Raw genomic sequence first — 18,569 nt, forward strand, 5'->3', positions numbered from 1 at the left:
GATGCAAGCTGCTTAATGTTGATTTTGGGTTTTGTTTTTTAAATGTATCGGTTTTGGCTGGGGGAGGGAGCAACGTCTTTTTTGTTGTCTAATAAAACCAAAGGCCTGAAAGTGTTTTGTGCTGCTTCTTTTTTTAATAAAAGCAGACTGTAGTGAAGGATAAGTGGGAATGTTAAGAGGTGAAAAGGCCCAGTTTTCTAGCAACCTCTGTGGCTGCACTTGCTGCAGTATTGGCTTAATGGTGGCGTTGTGACCCGTTTCCTACCCGTTTCCTACTCGAGTGGGATAATGGCTTTCTAACATGATAGGTTCACAGATGGGCTTGTGGCCATGTCTCCTCAACAGAAGCACCCTAGTCAAGAGGGGGTGTACTTCAAAGCTGGCTGCTTGCAGGCAACAAGGTGGGGGGGGAGTGCTTTGGCCTCATGGGTTGTCTTGTTATATGCCTATGTGGGAAACAAGATGCTAGACTAACAGTGCAATCCTAAACAGAGTTACTCAAGTCTAAGCCCATTGACTTCAGTGGGCTTAGACTGGTGTAACTCTTCTTAGGATTGTACTGTAAATGTCCGTTCTCAGGTTGATAATTTTGAGATGCTGCATAATTGCAGCAGAAGAGCAAGATTTGAGTCCAGTAGCACATTGAAGACCACGAAGATTTCCAGGGTATAAGCTTTTGAGAGTCATAGCTCCCTTCATCAGACAACTCTGATAACAAATGTTCTCCAAATGTGTTAAATGTTTAACATGTTTATGAACAAATATTAAATATTGTGTATTGCCTTCAAGGTTTGGCAATATCCAATATCCATTCACTCACATTATTGTCAAGGTTTGATTAGCTAAGTCCAAATTTATACTCTTGTTGGAATTGCGCAGGTTTTCAGTGTATCTTTTTTTGTCAAGTCTCCTTGACGTGGTTGCGATAAAGCCATGCCTGGCCATTAGATGAGTGTTTGTGTGGCGGGTGTGCATGTGTGAATGACATCAGCCACTGATTTCTCAAGTACTTCACATCTTCCCCACAATGAAAAATGTATGATGCTTGCTTGCAGGGCTTTTTTCTGGGAAAAGAGGTGGTGGAACTCAGTGGGTTGCCCTCGGAGAAAATAGTCACATGGCTGGTGGCCCCGCCCCCTGATCTCCAGACAGAGGGGAGTTTAGATTGCCCGGTGCGGAAGGCAATGTCAACTCCCCTCTGTCTGGAGATCAGGGGGCGGGGCCACCAGCCATGTGACCATTTTCAAGAGGTTCCGGAACTCCGTTCCACCGTGTTCCGGCTGAAAAAAAGCCCTGCTGGCTTGTATGATGCTTGCTTCTGATTTGCCTCATCGGAAGCCTTTTCCTTCCTGCCTATCGGCTAGCTAATAAATTTTGGTCACCCTCTACTGACTAGGATAATATCTGTTCCTACCCTAAAACTTTCCTCTTGGTGATGGAGAATATCATTCCTGTGGTTCTCCCCCCTCCCCCATTACCCATACCATGAACTAGCTGTCCTGGCCTTGCTTTGTGGGGCAATGTAAATGGAACCTTATGTAGCTGAATACCACAGGGCCAAAGGCCCTGCTTGCTGACTACATGAGGAAACAGACTGGAGACAAAATACTAATTCGCTCATCTGATCCATCAGAGCAGCCCTGAAGATAATCAGACTCTTGAGCCTCTCCCTGTGTTCATTGGGTTGCATAACTATCCTTGTTTTGGGACATGCTTTTTCTCTTTCCACCCCCACCCTAAAATCCCAGAGCACCCCCACCCCTCTCCCATTCCTAAACATCACGCACTTCAAGCCTTGGCCAGCAGGTGTCGCTGCAGAGCGCCTGCCTTTTGTGGTCCTGATGCTGCACAGCCGCCAGTCCGTTTTTCCAGCTGCCTGCATCTTCTCCCCGCAGCATCCTTCGCTGCGCAGCCCGTGCTGGGGCCCGGGGAATGGCCAGACTCCCAGCGAGTGAGCCCAGGCGGCAGGCGCAGCCACAGCAGCCTCCCCGCACCTCCCCCATGAGCAGTGGTGGCAGCAGCTCTGAGCCCGAGGGCATGAAGGACCTGGATGCTATCAAGCTCTTTGTGGGCCAGATCCCCCGCAACCTGGAGGAGAAGGACCTGAAGCCCCTTTTCGAGCAGTTTGGCCAGATCTACGAGCTCACCGTGCTCAAGGACCGCTACACCGGCATGCACAAAGGTGAGGCTCTGGTGCCCCGGCATCTGAGCACCCCCTCCTCCCCTGCTCTCCCTCCTACCCGTCCCCTCTTCGCCTTTCCTTTCCTTTTTGCTCATTCCATTTTCCAGTCTCCCTACCTCTGGCTATTCTTTCCTTTCCCTCCACATCCCTTTGGCTGCATTACTGTCCACCTGCCCTCCTCCCCCGTGATCTTTCTCTCATGCTTACTTAAATATTTCTCTTAATATTTCATCGCCCCCTTCCCTCCCTGTGTGTCTTCTCCAGCCATCCTTTGCCATATTCTCACTACTCACTCCCTCTCCCTCTCTTCTAAAAAAAACCTTTCCCCACCCATCCCCCTGCAATTTTTCTCTTCAGCCCATCAAAATATGCAAATTTCCCCTCTGATTTCCCCTTTCATTGCAAAACTGCCCTCTTTTTGTCTTGGACTTGCTCAGGAGTGGAGAGGTTGGGCTTCTGTTGGGGCCCCCAGGTTGGCCAAGGGGCTAGTTGTTCATCTTGCTGTGTGTGTGGGGGGGGGCATGCTGGTTGAAGGCAATGTGAGCTCCCCCATTTGTCTTGAAGGCAGTGTGCAGATTGTATGGGGACCTGAATTGCACACGCACCTCCAAGCGTTTTCTCACTCTTCTGCCCCTCATCCCCGTTTCTGTTTTCCTGGTTCAATCTCTCCCTCCCTTCCCATTTCCCCTAGCTCCCCCCTCCCACAGCTACATCCCTGCTCTTATTTTTCTAGGCTGCAGGCAGCTTCTTCCCCCCCCCCCCCATTTAAGCTTTTGACAGAAGCGGCCATGGAAACTTTAAATCCTCTGGATGCAATTGCATTTGATAAAGAGAATCTGCCCAGGCTATGCACGATTGGTTTTGACCTGCCTCCATGGTTAGACCTGGGAGTGGAGTGCAATTGCTTTGAAAGGTTTAATTTCCTGACGGAGGTGCCAGTGGGCTTATACCTTTGGAGGATAACATCTGCCCTTGCAGCCCTTTTGTGGCGGCCTCTACAGTATGAGCGTTAAGGGGGAGAACTTCTCCATTGGGGCAACGAGGGTAGGCTGGACTGTAGATTCTTCTCTCCTGAAATGAATTTCGCTGCTGCTGAAATGTGTCCCTTACAGCATATATGGGGCCAAACTGCTGTGATTACATTGATCTGTAACAAGGCTGAGAAACTGTGGCTCACTGGAGGGAAGTCAAAGATCAAATCTTCCCCTGCTTCTAAATCGGCTTTAAATCAAATTTCTGAGGTAGTTATAATATCTGATGGTTAAATTTACACATGAAATAATTTTTTTTCCTCTGGTACACTGTGATGCTTTTATAGATGCCACAAACTAGCCCTGATCATTTCTGAAGCATTGCTTAGATGCCTCTGAGAAAAGTTAGTGCCTCTGAGCATGTGCGAATCACCCCCCCCTGCCCCCCCACACCTTTCTCCAAGTTGCTCAGAGGGGCATGCCTGGACCTCTGGGCTCATAGCAACCTTGGAAAGTCAGCTTGGGCTGACAGCTCCCTGCCCCCAAGGAGCTTCCAGTTAACACAGGGCAGGAGGCACAACTAGTCTGGACTTCCCTTCTTTCCATAGGCCCCATTCTGGAGAGGACAGAGAGAGTTGTAGAGAAATAAAGGCAGTGCACTTGGACATGGGTGTCCCAGGCTCAGCTTCTGAATTCAGAATGGCTTGAGGAAAGTGTAGAAGGCAAGATGTAGGCTTTGTGCAGCCTCACTTTGTCCCAGGAGGATGCAGTTTAACGAATCGTAAACAAGCGCCTTGCTTTGTTTTTAAAGGACCTGAACCCAGGGCTCGGCGATCTGCATGCCACAGCACCCCACACAGGGAAATTGAGGGCAGGGGGCCAATAGGCTTGGAAATAGGCTTTTGGGATCTCCTTCCAACTTCTAAGATACTTTCTGAACCCTTCCACAAGCTGTACAAGAACTATAATTTTTAACTCGTCCAGAGTAACAATAAAGAAAGAGGTTCTTATCCTGTTCCAATCTTTCCCTTCCTCTAAGGAGTTCAGCATGGTACATGGTTGTTTTCTCACACAGTCCAGTGAGATATGTTAGTTTGGGAAAGTTATGAGCCCCAAGTCTCTCAGTGGGCATGATGGCCAAGTAAGGAATTGAACTCGGGTCGCGTGGTTCAGTGCTCGAACAGATTGGGGCTCTGCCCCCCAGGAGCTTCCAGTTAACATAGGGCAGGATATGAGTGGACAACCACTGCTTCATCCACTAGAGGCCTGCTGTGTCACAGTTCCAGTATGCCTTAACATTTCAGGCTCCATAGGGGAGACTGGCAGGGCTTTTTTTTCCTGGGAAAAGAGGTGGTGGAACTCAGTGGGTTGCCCTTCCGAGAAAATGGTCACATAGTTGGTGGCCCCGCTTGGCGGCGCGTAGGGCAATCTCAACTCCCCTCTGTCTGGAGATCAGGGGGCGGGGCCACCAACCATGTGACCATTTTCAAGAGGTGCCGGAACTCCATCCCACCGCATTCCAGCTGAAAAAAAGCCCTGGAGACCGGTATTTCTTTCTAGGATCTCTTGAATTTCTTGTCATGTCTGCCTCTAACCATGGGTGTCACAAAGGCCTCATCCTGGAAATGCTGCTGGTCTCCATCTAAAAAGCTGCCTTCTTCCACATACTCAAAGCCAGCTCCTTAACGTGAACATGTTATCCTGCCTGGTTTGCATTCCAGTGGCAACAGATGCGCCCGAGCGGGGTATCCTGGCTTCCCTGGTCTGGGTTAGATAGGCCTGCTAGCTACAGCATACCTTGTGTTACAACGCTCCTGTGATGTAGACCAACATGATTCTTGTTTATGATGATCTTGGGGTTGCAGGGTGGCAAAGTGTCCTCTCCTGGTTGGAGGCCTCTTTTCCATGTTGATCCTCCCCCGAAAGACCTGTGCGACTCACTTAAGAGGTGAATGGAAATGGTTTCTCTCTTCCACATGCTGCCAATGAATATCAAAGCAAAGCCCTGGTTGTGAGTGTGGGGCAGGAAATCCGAGTCCCCTGCATTGACACAGCTCTGGTTTCTAAGCCCTGGAGTAAGTGGGAACATCTCCCCTCCCTCCCCCCCCCCCCGCCACACTCCGCAACAGTGCCTTTGTGGTTGGCCCTTCAGCCTGCCCTCCTCTCCTTGCAAAGGAGATCTGCTTGTGCCAGCCCCTTTCCACCAACAAGCCCAGTTTCATGGCAGAACAGGCCAGTTGTTTGGCTTGCAACCAGGCTGGCGAAAACACACGAGTGGATCACGCTTGTCAAGCGCAGTATGAAAGGCATGTTTAAATTTAGGCTCTCCCTGTAGGCGGAGGGCAAGCCCAAGGCAGGCTCCGGGTGGTTTCTGCGGTCGTGGAAGCAGTGCGGAGGCAGCGAAGCAGACTGGCTAGAACCACCGTGGGCTTTTGATGAGCAGCAGCTCTGAGATTTAGGAGCCCCCCCCCACCATCTCCTTTCCCTATTTGGCATCGGGAGGGGCAGGAGAGGGTGGCTCATGTCTTCTGGGCCAGTGTGGACCAAATGCACTTTGGTGGATGATGCTGACCAAGCGCCTGATGGGATCAGTGGTGGATTGAAAGGTAAAGATGGTCCTGGAAATGGGGCCCTGGACGAATCAAGGAGGGCAGAACAATGGGCGTTCCCCATGTGGCCTTCATGCTCAATCCTCCCCTGGACGGAATCTTGCAAGCAGGGAGGAAGAAATTGCTGGCACCACGCAAATGCAAGCGTAGCGCTTCCGAACATGGAGCTACTGTTGCTAGCTATCATAGCTTGATGGACTTTCCCCACTGAGTCTGTTTCCTTGTCCCTTCCTTTCTTTCGGTGAGCTCGCAATGGTGCACCAATAGGCTGCAGCCTCAGAGTCTACGCAAGACATCTTACATGGGGACACTCAAGTGTAGGGAGAAGCAATGTTAGCTGGGAAATGTAATTTAAAAAGGCAGAGCCAAAGGCTCTGTCAATTTCACTTATCTGCTTGAGGGTAGTTTAAAAAGACAGAGCAGGGGGAGATCGCTCCCCAAGGGGTTTGTTAATTTCATCTTGGTCTTTCCCCGAGGTGAAGATGACATTATCAAACCCTCTGAGGAGCCATCGCCTCTGCCTCTGTCTTTTTAAACCACCCTCCTCTAGAGAGGTGCAATTGACAGAGCCTTAGGAGAGGGGAAGATGAACTTAACAAACCCTCTGAGGAGTGATCTCCCCTGCCTCTGTTTTTTAAAACTAGGCTTCCTGGCTAATGTTGTGTCTCCCTACACTTGAGCATCCTGGTGTAAGATGTCTCATGTATAGAGACTTTCAGTGAGACCACAATGACTCCTTTCGGCCGTCATACGTAAATTCCAAGCCATGATGCAAGAAATCTGAGGGCGGAATGCCCTTTGCTGTGTCAGAGGATATTCCAATGGGCCTCTGTATAATCCTTTGTTTGGCGTACCTCTGCTGTAACTTCCCCGGCCAGTTTATCCTTCCCCCTCCCTGTGAGGTAGGCTTAACCATGACTGACCCTTTAACAGGACCTGTGGCTGAGTTGGGGATTTGAACTCTGCTCTCTCCAGTCAAAATCCCACCTCCTACTTCATCTAGCACATTTGCCTCTTAAATATGCATGTAGAATTCCTTGCAACCAGATGTTGTAATGGCTCACAACATCTGCTGGCAAGGAGCGCTGCCATCCAATTATGAGTTAGGCCAAGAGGTGCATGTGCAGATGGCCCCTTTCTGAAGCTCCTCTGTACCAGCTCACTGTTCCTTGAAGCTTTGGGTTGGGCTGGCCTTCTGCCGCCCAGAATGGAGGCTGCCAGCAGGGGCAAGAGCCCTGCTCAATCCCCTCCTACTTGTGTTTCCTGCCTGGGCTAACAGCTGTGCCTTCCAGGGCCTGCGCCGTGGTGAGTGAGCTCTTGGACAGGGTGAGTCATGCCAAGGCTTGCAAGCCTGGCTTGGCATGAATCAATGTTCTTGAGCAATTTTTCTGCGTAATTCTCCTGCATGTGCTCTTGCCTGGAGCGACCAGTTGCGGGGGGTGGGGAGACTTTAGCTGTTTCTTCCCTCTGAAAGTTGCAAGAGGGGCCCGTGCGTGTCCAAGTGGGGCTGCCTCAATCCTGTGAGCAGTCCAGGCTTCTCTCCAGGAAATACAATTCCAGGAACTAAACTGGGAAATCTCCTGCAGAAAGACTGGCATGTGGGAGGGGGCGGGGCAGAGTGTTCTGATCCCCCCCCCACCAGTTGTCACGCACTCCTTGCTCCATATCAGTGGCTGGAGCAGAAGCATCCGTTTACTTTATGGTGCCGGTGGGGAGTCGACTATGGCAGGGGGTTCCTTTGCATGAGGATGGGGGAAGAAAACCGTTCTCATGGAGGAAACCACACCTGGGATCTGCCTGTGACCCATGAGCAAGGCTTCCTCTTATGTATTGGCCTCTTTGCACTCTGCTTTCCTCCATAGTGGGGACTCAAAGCAACTCACAACAGTCTTCCCTCCTCCATGTTATCCTGAAAACAACAGCCTTGTGAGGTAGGCTAGGTTGAGCGAGAGAGTGAGCCAAAGTCACCCAGCACGTTTCCATGGCAGAGTGGGAATTGGAACCCAGGTCTCCCAGATGCTATTGTGTGATACACTGAGCTTAGGGCATCAAAATAGCTCGAGTGGACCTCTGTGAACCAGCCTGCAAGCCTCTAAGATGCTGAGCTAATAACAATATTTGATTTATATACCGCCCTTCAGGACAACTTAACGCCCACTCAAAACGGTTTACAAAGTGGGTTATTATTATCCTCACAACAACAATCACCCTGTGAAGTGGGTGGGGCTGAGAGAGCTCAGAGAGAGCTGTGACTGACCCAAGGTCACCCAACTGGCTCCAAACAGAGGAGTTGGGAATCAAATCTGGTTCTCCAGATTAAAGTCCTGCCGCTCTTAACCACTACACCAATTTAAGCATGTCTGTCTGTCTGTCTGCTGCTGTAGTGTCATGGCCAAGAGAGTGAGCCGTAGCCCAGAAGGCAGCCTGGTCTAATCTCATCTCTGCCCCCCTGGATCACTCTGTCCTCGGACGAGCAGCTTAGTCTCACTCCCACCCCCCACCCCTGACTATGGGAATAATAGTGGCCTACCTGTCAGGACTGATTAAAGATTCCAGCAGGAGGGCTCATTAGAAGAAGTGCTTTGCACAGTGAATGTGTTAAGAGTTGTCCTTGGCATTTGTGTAATATTCCTGGGGGCAGTCAGGCATGACAGGTGGGTCAGGGTATCCTTAGGTTAGCAAGAGTGGGGGAGACAAACCCGGATAGTAGATAGCACTGAATACAAAAAGCCGGGAATTCACCAGTTAATCAAATCTTACTATTAAATATAAGTGCAAAGTGCAGGTGCAAACAGTGTAAACAGTGTACAATAGCAATAAATGAATATAAATATGAATGCAATTTCAGTTCATCAAAGTCCGTATACAAAATCCATAAATAATCCACAATGGGAGATCCAGAGGTAGGAGGAAGCTGTGCCATCCTTAGGTTAGGCCTGGGGAGATCCAGGTTCAAATCCTCCCCACCCCTGCCCTGAAATTTGCTCTGTACCCTTGGATTCTCACCCAGCCTAACCTACTTCACAGGGGTGGTTGTGAGGATAAAATGGAAGTAGGGCTCAATATTCATTGGCTGGAGCTCCTTGGAGGGAGAGTGCAGTGGAAATGTGACATAAATGAGAGCACTTGCGTGTTTGTGTGTGTGTGAGAGAGGGGAGTCTAATTTAAGACATGTGAACTGGTGGAGTGCCTTCCCTGGACTCCAGTCCCAGAAAGTGCAGTAAGGGCCTTGCTGGCAGCAGTGAAAGCCACTGGGAAGGGTCCCAAGACCCCCTGCCCTACTCCATGCACAAGTGTGTCGTAAACAGGGCTTTTTTTCTGGGAGAAAAGGTGGTGGAACTCAGTGGGTTGCCCTCGGAGAAAATGGTCACATGTGACCATTTTCAAGAGGTTCCAGAACTCCGTTCCCCCACGTTCCCACTGGAAAAAAGCCCTGGTCCTAAATATTAGACCTCCCCATCCCATTTTGCATAGGCCAGAAGTAGACATGTGATTAACAAACACACCAATGAAGTTGGCGACAGATTCAGGATGGAGAGAAGAAAGCTCTTCTTTACTCAACGAGAAATTAAATTGTGGCATTTGCTGCCCATGGATGTGCGGGTGGCCATGAGTGTCTTGGCCCCTGGGGCCTCTTCAGTGGCCCTCCAGGGCAGCAGGTTGGCTCGGCTGCTGTGGGAAAGTGAGTTCTGCAGCAGAGGTGCCTCATTTTGGCCCTTGGGGATTGTCAGGCCTTGACTTCTCATACTGAGCAAGGGTGGCGGCTTGGGGGGGCAACAGGCTGCCTTCCTTCCTCTCCCCACATTTCTCTCCCCACCTCCTCCCCTGCTTTTCGAAGCCGCTCCATCGGTTGCGTGTTCCAGCTGGTGAGTGGGTTGGAGGTGTCTGCAGATGGTGCCAATTGTATGGAACCCCCCCCCCACTCCCCTTTAAAAATCTGTTCTGTTTTTCATGTCCGCAAACTGTCCCCGTCAAGGAGACGTGGGTAAGAAAGAAGGGCTGCAGGGGAGGAAGGTGGGGGCTTTGAAAGATGAATGTGTTTGGGAGGAAATAGTGGGGGGGAACCCTTAGAAATTATTTTCATGCAGAAGGTCAAAAGGGGAGGGGTCTTTGCCCTCCCCCCCCCCGCTCAAGTCGCAAGAACTCTTTTGGAAGAAGGGTGAAATTAAAAAATACAGGTAGATCTCCCCACCTGCCTGAGCTCATTGTCACACTATAAAATATAATACTGATCCTGTCCAATTACATTGATTTATTCCATATGATCTGCCGGTGGGCTGTAAATAAAGTAAATAAATACTGAAATGGCAGAGGTGGGGGTCGATTGCCCCTTATCAGTATGATTCTTTCAAGAATAAAATTAGACCTGAAATGTGTAGACATGAATGACAAACATGGTGGCTGCTTTGGGGCTGAGTCAATGTTATTATTATGTATTTATTATATAAGGCTGTTTAGCCCTAAATGGATGAAAGGAGATGGTGGCGTGAATCCCAGCAAGGATGTTTCCCTGCGATCGTCTGCATTCCCACAGCATCTTCTGGCCTCTGAAAAGATCATTCCTGGATCCCAGGATCTATGCAAAGGAATGCTCCTTGGGCTGAAGGGAGGACAAGATGTGGGGTGATGAAAAGGAAGGAGAAGCAATTTTACTCACTTGTCTTTAGTCTAGCCCCACCCGTCCCCACCATATGGCTGTTCTTCCAGGCGGGTCCTGTGAGCAGCCCAAGAATGATTTTTGCAGGGCCCAAAAGAGCCCGCTGAAATGGAGACAAGTTGGGGAGGGGGGGACTTCCATGCAGAGATAATTGGACACACGCCGCTATCTCCCTTCATCCACTTTCTGGGGCCCGAAAGGAATGGGGAGGCATGCGGGAATAGCAAAGGGCGGTGGCAAGTGGCTTGCCTCTTTGGGTTTTCTACTGGGCCATTGCTATATGTCATGTCATCACTGGCAGACTGGCCAGGGTGTCAGCTTGCCCGATGGCAAGTGGGCCCTGTGGGCCCCTGATTAAGTGGGCCCCCTTAAACATTAGACAATACGTTTAAAATCCCCTGATATAGAAGAATCCCATAGCGGGAGAAAAATGGTGGCTGCCAGGGGACACTCTAGAATTTCCTTCCTCCTAATCTCTATGGTAACATAGAGTGGAAGGCTAGAGTGCCCTGGCTGCTGGAGGGCTGGTGGCTGCCTACTGTTTTCCCCTTCCCCCAGTTCAGAGCTCATTAGCTCAGTGCAGGGATCCTCATGGGTTGCCTCCACACACACACCCCTTCAGCCTTTTTTCCACTTATATATTTTTTGAAAATTTTATTTATTTCTTATAAAAATTAAATGATAGCCTTATAGTTGTGGGTGGGCCCCCTTTGTCTCCTGGCAACCAATATTTTTAGACCCAGTCCACCACTGCATGTCATTTAGCAGAGATACAGGGAAACAGTCACTGGGTTTGACCAAGAAGATCATATGGCCCCATGGCTATAGAAGCCACGAAGGGAGCTGAGAGGCCCAGAAGAAAACAACCTTGGAGAAGGGCAAGAAACAGAGTGGCACAATTGTATGGCATGGTATAGATTAGAAGAGCTGACTAGCACCTATCAGCAGGGCTTTTTTTCAACTGGGACACGGTGGAACGGAGTTCCGGAACCTCTTGAAAAATGGTCACATGGCTGGTGGCCCCGCCCCCTGATCTCCAGACAGAGGGGAGTTGAGATTGCCTTCCACGCCGCTGAGCTATCTCAACTCCCCTCTGTCTGGAGATCAGGGGGCGGGGCCACCAGCCATGTGACCATTTTCTCAGAGGGCAACCCACTGAGTTCCACCACCTCTTTTCCCAGAAAAAAAGCCCTGCATATCAGTAGATACTAGCTGAGGCCCAGGTGCAGAGAGCATCTGAGAATGGCAGTAATAGCCAACTTTGCAGAAGCTGAAGACATAGTTCAAGGATGGCTGTATTGGTTGAAGGCCCAAAATTATTCCTATGTATGAGGAATAGGGATCCCGTTCCCCCAGTGGCAGCAAGACATCCCCTGTTCCCAGTCTCTGTCCTCCCACAGCTTACCTGGCCGTCGGGGGTGGGGGCAAGGTATGGGGAATGGGCTTGGGAGCTCCAGAGGGCCCTCCTCCGTGCTCCAGAAGGCTTCCTTGTTGTGCCGGGAATGATGTCATTCGTAGTGTGACAAGGAAGCCGTCTGGAGCTTGTGCGTGCAAGGTAAGCTCCCCCCGTCCGCCTCCCCCCGTCCCCCAGTTTGGAACCCGGTGTGACCCGGCAACCCTAATGAAAAACTTGTAATCGCTAATTTTACGTAGATGTTGTTAAGATAAAAAGTAGCAAGAACGGACTAACCATTTTATCTAAGAAGATGTTTCAAGTATAAATAACCTTGTATGGCATTTGAAGTTGTAAGATAATTAGCCAAGAATGTTAGCCCTTATCAAACGAGACAGTTAGCTATTGTTAGGAGATAATGCTAGAATCCTATAAATATGCAAAGCTGAATTGATCGGAAGCTTCTTTCTAGAAGGCGCTATTTTCTTGTGATCTTTGGGGTAAGATACTCCCTTGGTCTTCTAATTGCTCTCCTTTAATGATCTTTGTAGCAATGATGGATGGTATGATTTTCTGTTGATTTAGCTAGTTTCAAGAACACTGAATAATAATGGTTTAAAAAAGGCTTGGATGGGAAGCAGGGATTCTGTAATAGTGTTATGTGTGTACTATATCTTGTAATGAACCGGAAACATTATTGAGGTGCAGGGCTTTTTTTCCTGGGAAAAGAGGTGGTGGAACTCAGTGGGTTGCCCTCGGAGAAAATGGTCACATGGTTGGTGGCCCTGCCCCCTGATCTCCAGACAGAGGGGAGTTGAGATTGCCCTCCACACAGAGGGCAATCTAAACTCCCCTCTGTCTGGAGATCAGAGGGCGGGGCCACTAACCATGTGACCATTTTCAAGAGGCTCTGGAACTCCGTTCCACCGCATTCCAGCTGAAAAAAAGCCCTGTTGAGGTGTACCAATTGCCAGGTGCAGCCGTAACTCGTGGTGCATTGTTGTTTGAAGCTCCATGGATTTGTTCTTTGGAGTTTGCTAGGGAAAGGTTTTAGATCTATATTGAAGACCCTGAAGAAGTTCCCATGAAACAAGCGGTTTGCATAGCGAGTTCCCTGTTGGGCTGGGGATGTGTGGATGTGGTCCAGTGTCCCTGAGATTCTGGTCCATCTGGAAGAAACAAAGAACAAATATCCTGACTACTACTAGTTTGTGCAGAAATTGACTACTGGTGTCTTACCTTCACTTCTTGATTGCTCATTCAAGCGGTTTACCTACGGCGCACCTGAAAGGGAAAGAATGATAACGGATTTGACCTTATTGTTGATTCTTGATTGTGATATATGTACTTTCAGTGTTTAACTTTATATGATAATGTTTGTATTGATTGGAACGTCATCAGATTTTGTATGAATTTTAGGAATAGCTATTTATGTATGTACTTTGTCACTTTGTACACATGGTTTGAGCTATACTGCTAACTTAAAATTTGGTAATTCAATTGTGGTTAGTCCTGCTTTGATTGTTCTTCTGGGATATTGGTCATCCCCTCACCTCACCACCAGTTGTGGTCAATCCACTCCTTGTTCCCGTATCAGAATCAGGCCTGGCCCCAGGAGGCAAGGATTTGGGGAGGGGAGGGACCACAGCAGAGTGTAATGCCATAATGCCCACCCTCTAGAGCAACTATTTTCTCCAGGGGCACTGATCTCTGTCATCTGGATATCAGCTGTAATTCTAGGAGGTCTCCAGGTAGGGTTGCCAGGTCCCTCTATGCTCCCGGCAGGAGGGTTGGGACCTGGCACTTACCTTTCGCAGTGCTGGTTTCAGTCTTTGCATGCATGCTTTGGCATTGGCATTGGCATTGACAAGGCGACATCACTTCCTTAAGTGACATCATTGTGCCGGCCATGGGAGCGCTCCCGTGCTCCGTACGGCTCCAATTTGGCTGTTTTGGGGCCTAAATTGGCCCCCAATGGAGTGCAGGGATGCTCCCATGGCTGGCGTTGAAGACATCACTTACAGAAATGACGTTGCCGCACTGGGAGGGAGCGTGCGCATGGCACACGCTCCTGAGGTGTCTGCCAGTGGCGGGCAAGCTCTGGGAGTTTGCCTCCTCCCGCCAATCACTGGGCGATTGGCAGATGAGGGGGCAAATCCCTGGGAGTTTGCCTGTCACCGGCGGGCACCTGGGAACTCTATCTCCAGGCCCCACCTGAAGGTTGGCAACCTTAGGAATTTCCAAGCCAGGACTGGCAACCCTGAGTGTGCCAAGCCTTCAGAGTCCTCTTGAAACTCTTGGCAAAAGTCTCTCTTTTGATGTCCTCTCCCTGCAGTGATCAGAAAAGCCATTCATGGAGCAGGACCTTCCAAGTGGTGGCCTCACATCTTGTAACAAAAGAGCCTTGCAAAAGAGATCTGTCAGGTCTTCCTCTTGGTGTTTCCAAATAAGTACACCAAGGATTTCATGCCGGATCCTCTCTGCTTCTGCAGACCAGTGAAAGCATCTAGCTGTGCTGGTGGCATGTCTTGCAAAGTTGTTAGGGGTTATCTGTTTATTATAGTCTGCTTTCCTCACTGAGACTCAAAGTGGATTATAGCAGTGCAACATAATTTAAGTCAACAAGAGCAGGGCATCCAATAAACATTACAATAGAGGCAGATTGTGAGAGAGAGAGAGAGCGCGCAGGGAGGGATGAGCCAGTGCTCAGTCAGCTCTCCCCGTCCTTTCTTATATGGGTAGAATAATGCTGAATGCCACTTTGGGGCCAGGAAGGAATTTTCCTTCAAGCCAGATTGGCTAGAGAGCCTGGAAGTTCTTTCCTTCCTCTGGGCATGAAGTCACTGGGGGGGGGGGAGGTGTCACTGGGGGTGTAGGGGTAGTGAGCTGTGAATTTCATGCATTTTGCAGGGGGTTGGACTAGATAGCCCTTGAGGATCCCTTCCAACTCTATGACCCTATGACATTTGGATTGCAGAAATCTGAAAACAAGCAGAAAATCTGAAAACAGAGCTGTGTCAGGACTTGCCAGCCTGGTACTTCTCCCAAACACCTTACTGCATCACTCCAGTGTATGAGTTAAAAATGTTTATTAGAGTAAATAGCAGTATCAAGATGCTGTAACAAAGGAATTGACTGGAATGTCAGAAAGAGGTAAAGCAGGATCAGTTATAGGGCAGTTTCTCCTCCCCCTTGTTTGGAGGGAAAGACAGTTAGGAGTCAAGCATCGCCTAGGAATGAGGGAGGGGGGAGAGGAGCTCAGGTCAGTCTTTGTAATAAGTCCAAGGTCACATTCTCAGGCTTCTGCAGGAACTCGTAACCAAAATATCTTGCCTGGAAGATAAGCAGTTAGATACAAATCTGTACAACTGTAGTTATACTCTGCATGTACTCAGAGGCACTGAAGCAAAATACATATGATGCATAGCAGATATGCTGATGCCTATCAGACAAGCTGAAGCAATGCATAAGCATTAACATGACACCTTAAACAATATAGGAATTACATAGCAGAAGCATATTTAAAGCAACAGCCAATATGAATGGTCCTTATCCCTTTACCAAAACATTTTTTTAAAAAAAATGTCATTAGAGTACAGACCTGTTACCTGTGTAAAAAAACCCATCCTGGATAATTCAGTTTTGCAGTTTGCAGAAAGCCAGGAGGGTGTGGTGCCCAGAACTAGACACAGGATTGCAGAGGGTGGGGGTCTCACTTTAACATTTGGAGTAAAGTAGAACTACTACAGCCTAGCCTGTGATGGCATTAGCTGTTCTCTGCTGCCATATTACATGGGCAACTCATTTTCAGCTTGCATTTGATCACAGTCCTGCAATGTTCCACACATTTCTCCAGTCACACATTTTGCGATGGAAAAATGTATGGAAAAGCTATGAAAGAGAACAGCATGCTAAATCTGAGAAGGCAATTGGGTGGTGCAAACTATGAGAGGTTATCCAAGATATACCTGAATCAAAAAGAGTCCAGTAGCACCTTTAAGACTGTACAGAGAGCGAACACTCCTCTAAGATCGAGAGAAGATAGAGGCTTTCAGCCCGAGATTGAGTAAGGGAAATTAACGGTAGACGACTCCTGCTTTGCAATTAACAAATTTATTGGCAATTGTATGGAGGCTTTTGAAGAAGCGTGTATATAGCGAAACGGGATATTCAGCCGGGCATACCCGTTGCCATTCTCCCGTCGGGAGTGACCCCCCCCCCCGGCGGGTGTTCACTCTCTGTACGGACATCACCACCCTTGGTTGTTTATGGTGTTGCCTGAGATAAATCAGTAAAACGACATTGGAAACAGGAATTGGTTGTTCTTCAACGGTCCTTTTTTGGCTCCTGCCGTGGTTAATTTCGTCTGTAACCGTTCCCCACCCTTGGTTTTTGGCACCTTTAAGACTAACCAACTTTATTGTAGCATAAGCTTTCGAGAATCACAGTTCTCTTCGTCAGATGCATCTGACGAAGAGAACTGTGATTCTCGAAAGCTTATGCTACAATAAAGTTGGTTAGTCTTAAAGGTGCTACTGGACTCTTTTTGATTTTGCTACTACAGACTAACACGGCTAACTCCTCTGGATCTCTGACCAAGATATACCTGTGGCTGTTTTCACACTGCTTACTGGCCATGGAACATCACGCTGAGCTCTCGGAACGACTGCGTCTTCCTGGCACGATTTTGCCTGGTGAAATCACACCAGGAAGACACTGTCATTCCAGGAGCTTGGTGCGATGTTCCGTGGCCGGTAAGCAGTGTGAAAACAGCCCTTGTCAGATCTCAGAAGCTAAGCAGTTGGCCTTGGTTAGTACTTGGATGCGAGACTTCCAGTGAAGACCAGAGTTGCAGAGGCAGGCAACGGCAAACCACCCCTGTTAGTCTCTTGCCATGAAAACCCCACCAGGGGTTGCCATAAGTCAGCTCTGACTTGAGGGCACTCTCTACCACCAGGGTTGAAATTACCCTGTTCCAACCATGGAAACCATACTGGCTGGGGAGGAGTTCATCCCCCCACCCCTTCCTGAGCACTGTGGTTTTGATTCTCATCCATCAGCAGCAACATTTTAGGGCCAAAAATGTGCCTGTAACTTCAGTCACAGAATTCCAGCGTCCCGTGTAGTTGGCTGGTGGGTGACGTTTGCAAACTGCATGTTGCCCTGAGAACAGGTCCCACATGGGTTCCCCCTTCTCGAAAAACCTGGCACACCCATTGTTGAGTGGGATATAAACACTTAAATAAACCACCACACACACACCAGTGCCCTCTCATCCGTTTGCTTTCTCTCCCAGGCTGGCTTGTGGATATGGGCACCATCTTGACTAGGGCACCAGCCACAAGACTCCTCCCTAAATTGGAGGAGGAGGCGGGGCATGCAAATACAGAAGGTTCCCACACTGCCTCTGGTCATCTCGGGCATTTCCTGCAAACTGAGAATGGGGGTGATGTAATGGTGATCTAAGCTTGCCAACCTCCAGGTGATGCCTGGAGATGTCCCAGAATTATAACTGATCTCCAGACGGGGATCCCATTCCCCTGGGAAAACGTGTATGGTCTGTTTTAGTGTTGGTCATTTGACAGTATCAACTGTATATAGAGAACAGTTTACCTATTTTTAACGTATGTATGTAGCCTGCTATTCAGTCCCTATGTTTTTAACTTGAACTTTGTGTACACTGATAATAAAAACCTATTTTGAATATATTTGAGTATTTTACTTTGTAACTGGACCCCTATATAGGGGGAACGATCTGTTTGGGTTGAATCTGTGAGGTTTCCCCCCCACACGCCCTTCCTTTTTTCACTGTTGGCAATCACACAACAGCCAGGGCTTTTTTTCTGGGAAAAGAGGTGGTGGAACTCAGTGGGTTGCCCTGGGAGAAAATGGTCACATGGCTGGTGGCCCCGCCCCCTGATCTCCAGGCAGAGGGGAGTTGAGATTGCCCTCCGTGCCACTCAGCAGCATGGAGGGCAATCTCAACTCCCCTCTGTCTGGAGATCAGGGGGCGGGGCCACCAGCCATGTGACCATTTTCAAGAGGTTCCGGAACTCCGTTCCACCGGGTTCCCCCTGAAAAAAAGCCCTGACAACAGCCTAACATGGCCTATTCTCATTCACAATGTGGTGACCACGGTAAAAGGCATCTTATTCCAGTTAAGGGTGTGTGTGTGTAATAAAGGCTGGAGTGGCAAACTCCTCGTTAAGATCTAGTGGTTTGAGACGTGAACCACCAGGTTAAATTCTATACACCCTCTCTGGTAAACAAAGAGCCTCTTTAGCCACAGGGTGTGGAGGGGGCGACACCTTCGCCCCACGCAGCCAATATCGCTCTTGTTTGCTGATTTCTTGCAAATCAAATTTCCAGGTAAGTTTTGCTAGATTTTGAATGCTTGGGAGGGGGGGGAGGCCTTTCGTTGCTTCCTGTTCTTTGGGAGTGTGTGTGTGTGTGTGTGTACATGTTTCCTCTTCACTAAAAGCTAAAAATAAACACAGAAGTGAAGTGACGGATTCCTCCCCACTCCAAACTCCCCATGTGGTTCCAAATGAAAATAAATAGAACTCCGGGTCTAAATGATCAACGGATTGCTTCAGCACACGATTGCTCTGGGGGCCTGTTAATTAGAATTAAAAATTCAAAGCTGAGTGCTGCGGGCATCTCTGCGGCGCGGAGGCTAAATGGATGGCTACTGGCTACACATAAGAGGAGTTGAGGACGGCTCTTGTTTACAATCATTTTGGCTGGTGTTAGCCTG

General features: G+C 49.0%; 1 protein-coding gene across 2 annotated transcripts in view; it reads left to right on the forward strand.

The window, feature by feature from the left end:
- The first annotated feature begins 1,932 nt into the window (after positions 1 to 1,932).
- The window catches only part of CELF5 (CUGBP Elav-like family member 5), a 77,764-nt gene continuing 61,127 nt past the window's right edge, over positions 1,933 to 18,569 (forward strand). For both annotated transcript variants that reach the window (XM_054979547.1, XM_054979548.1), the window contains exon 1: positions 1,933 to 2,182. In XM_054979547.1, coding sequence (XP_054835522.1) covers positions 1,933 to 2,182 — 250 coding nt within the window. The remainder of the gene's footprint in view (positions 2,183 to 18,569) is intronic.

Source organism: Eublepharis macularius, chromosome 5 (assembly GCF_028583425.1).
Source record: "Eublepharis macularius isolate TG4126 chromosome 5, MPM_Emac_v1.0, whole genome shotgun sequence".
In the NCBI taxonomy this organism is placed as follows: domain Eukaryota; kingdom Metazoa; phylum Chordata; class Lepidosauria; order Squamata; family Eublepharidae; genus Eublepharis; species Eublepharis macularius.